The 2,311-nt window shown below is 39.0% G+C and overlaps 1 protein-coding gene across 1 annotated transcript; it reads left to right on the top strand.

Moving 5' to 3' along the window:
- Nucleotides 1-548: 548 nt before the first annotated feature.
- On the top strand, nucleotides 549-1,756 carry LOC138189246 (baculoviral IAP repeat-containing protein 3-like). The gene is made up of 4 exons (XM_069131377.1): nucleotides 549-691; nucleotides 767-1,269; nucleotides 1,433-1,573; nucleotides 1,650-1,756. The coding sequence occupies exons 1-4, from the start codon at nucleotides 549-551 to the stop codon at nucleotides 1,754-1,756; spliced, it is 894 nt and encodes a 297-aa protein (XP_068987478.1).
- Nucleotides 1,757-2,311: the final 555 nt, after the last annotated feature.

Below are 2,311 nucleotides of genomic sequence, written 5' to 3'. Positions count from 1 at the left end.
ATTTAAGCCAACGATTCGACGTAAATATCACGCAGAATAACCTCGTTATTTGTAAAACAAAGATAATTAACACCTGTGGTAAAGTTGCGGAAGATGCGGTCAACATTAACGAGATCAACACTGATGTAGTTGGTAACAATAAAGATCGATTAATCTCTGTTCTCGAAAAATTTAAAGAATCATTCTTTACGGGTTTCCCGCGTAATCGCGTAAGTAGGGGCCAGTTAGAAATACGGCTGATTGATCCCAACGTCGTCGCGCAAAGAAGCCCTTACAGGCTTAGCGAGGAAGAGCGAAGAATAGTACGTGAGAGAATAGCCGAATTAATTAATTTAATTAATTAATGCACCAGCCGTTTTCCAGAGAGCCATTTTCAAAGCCTTAGGCGACCTCGTGAACACCTGATATTCGTAATTTTGTCTCTAATACGTTTTTGTTTGATCGATTGTACACGTATAATATTTCTTAAGTCATCTACAATTAGTAGATTCAATTTCAATGTCTTTTTCTTTTAAATAGGTTTAAAGGCGCAATAAATTACAATTAAAATGGATACAATGATTCCTACAATCAACTTCCGATATTTCATGGAACATGATGCAGAATCTACAGAAGATGAAGAATTACTGCCTGTTCCTTCAACATTGTCAGATGATTCAAATCCGTCGGTTCATTCAATATCGGCGGTTGAGTTAGCCGTACCTTCAACATCCATGGTACTTCCTGAAATTATGGTTGATATACCATCCCCTGTACCTTCAGCAAGGGTGATTGATTTAACATCACCGATACCGTCGATGTCGACAATGCCACCGATATTCTCGATAGAAATGCCGCCGGTTCCATCCACATCGCGTGACGTTCAAGAATATTATGATGATTTTCGTTTTGAAGCAGCAAGGCGTTCAAGTTTTCGAAATTGGCCTGTGTCTTTCATTGACCCTGTCAGTCTTGCAGCTGCAGAATTCTATTATACTAGAAACTTTGATGTCGTTAGATGCTTTGAATGTCAATTGGTGGCAAGTCAGTGGTCAGTGGTTGATATTCCCATGCAAATTCATGAGATGCGTTCTCCAGAGTGCAGATTTATCCGCAATGAACATTGTAATAATGTACCAATCGGAGCAGATCCTGCTAAAGTTCGACGGACAAAACGAAAAAATAGAAATATATCTTGTCCTTATGGTTTACAATATCAGAAGGCATTTGATTTTAATGACCATCGATTTTTAAGATATTCAAGAAACCCGACGGCATATGAACTTAGCCGTTTGGGACTAAAAAGAGTTAAGAAGCTACGAATCCAGATTAAATTCGTTCACAACATGGCCTACATATATGACACAGACAATTGAAGAATTAGCCCATGCAGGCTTCTACTAGACCGGAATAAATGATTGCACTACATGTTACCATTGTGGAATTGGTATAGGAAGTTGGAGAGCAGAAGATGATCCATGGGAACAGCACGCAATTTCGTCTCCCAGCTGTTGTTATTTATTAACAGTACGAGGCTGGGAATATGTTAATAAAGTAACAGGCCAGGAGTTATATGAAACTGCTGAAGGTGCAAGTATAAAAACTTATACCCTGAACAATATATATAACATTGTGTATAATGAATAATTGCAATACATACTTATGTACAGTATATTTATTTCAGGCAGCAATACAAATTGCAAATGGGAATCCTGAGAGATCCACTAGTGAAAATGATACTAATGAAATGACTCTCGTTGGGAAAATTGGTAAGTGATAAAAATGAAAACACATATTCGTTAATTTGTATGAAAGCCGTATACATATAATAAATTCCATTATATATTACATTTAAATACACTGATTACTATTTTAGCTGCTCTGGAGCAAGAAAATCGACAACCAGTCGCCGAACGTAACCGCGGTCACGGGTTTGTATAACAAAGGTATTGCATAATTCTATAGCCGTCCTTAAAAGAAATATTTGTGACGGCACGCGACAGTAAACATTCCAACGGTTTCTGTCCCGTGGCTCGCCACACGCAGACCCTATTCTTCGAGTAAGATGATTGCCAGATGTCGATGCGTCTTCGCAGTACATGTTAGGCTAGCCTGAGGGCCTGATATAAATCTTAAGATTTAGTTGGCTAAAGTCGTTCAGACGGACAAACAGTCTTTGTTCCAGCTACGGGAAGTTAGGAGAGACCTATTTTTCAACGAACGGCGTCTCCCACTAGCAACTTTCCCTCGAGGGCGGCTAGCATCTTTTACTAACCACCGATATGGAGATTGACCAATTAGCAGCAACGCCAATTTCCCTCACCTACTAAAC

This window comes from Bombus flavifrons, unplaced genomic scaffold (genome assembly GCF_040668555.2).
Source record: "Bombus flavifrons isolate JBK064 unplaced genomic scaffold, iyBomFlav1_principal scaffold0021, whole genome shotgun sequence".
In the NCBI taxonomy this organism is placed as follows: Eukaryota; Metazoa; Arthropoda; class Insecta; order Hymenoptera; family Apidae; genus Bombus; species Bombus flavifrons.
This window is presented reverse-complemented; position numbering and strand designations above follow the sequence as displayed.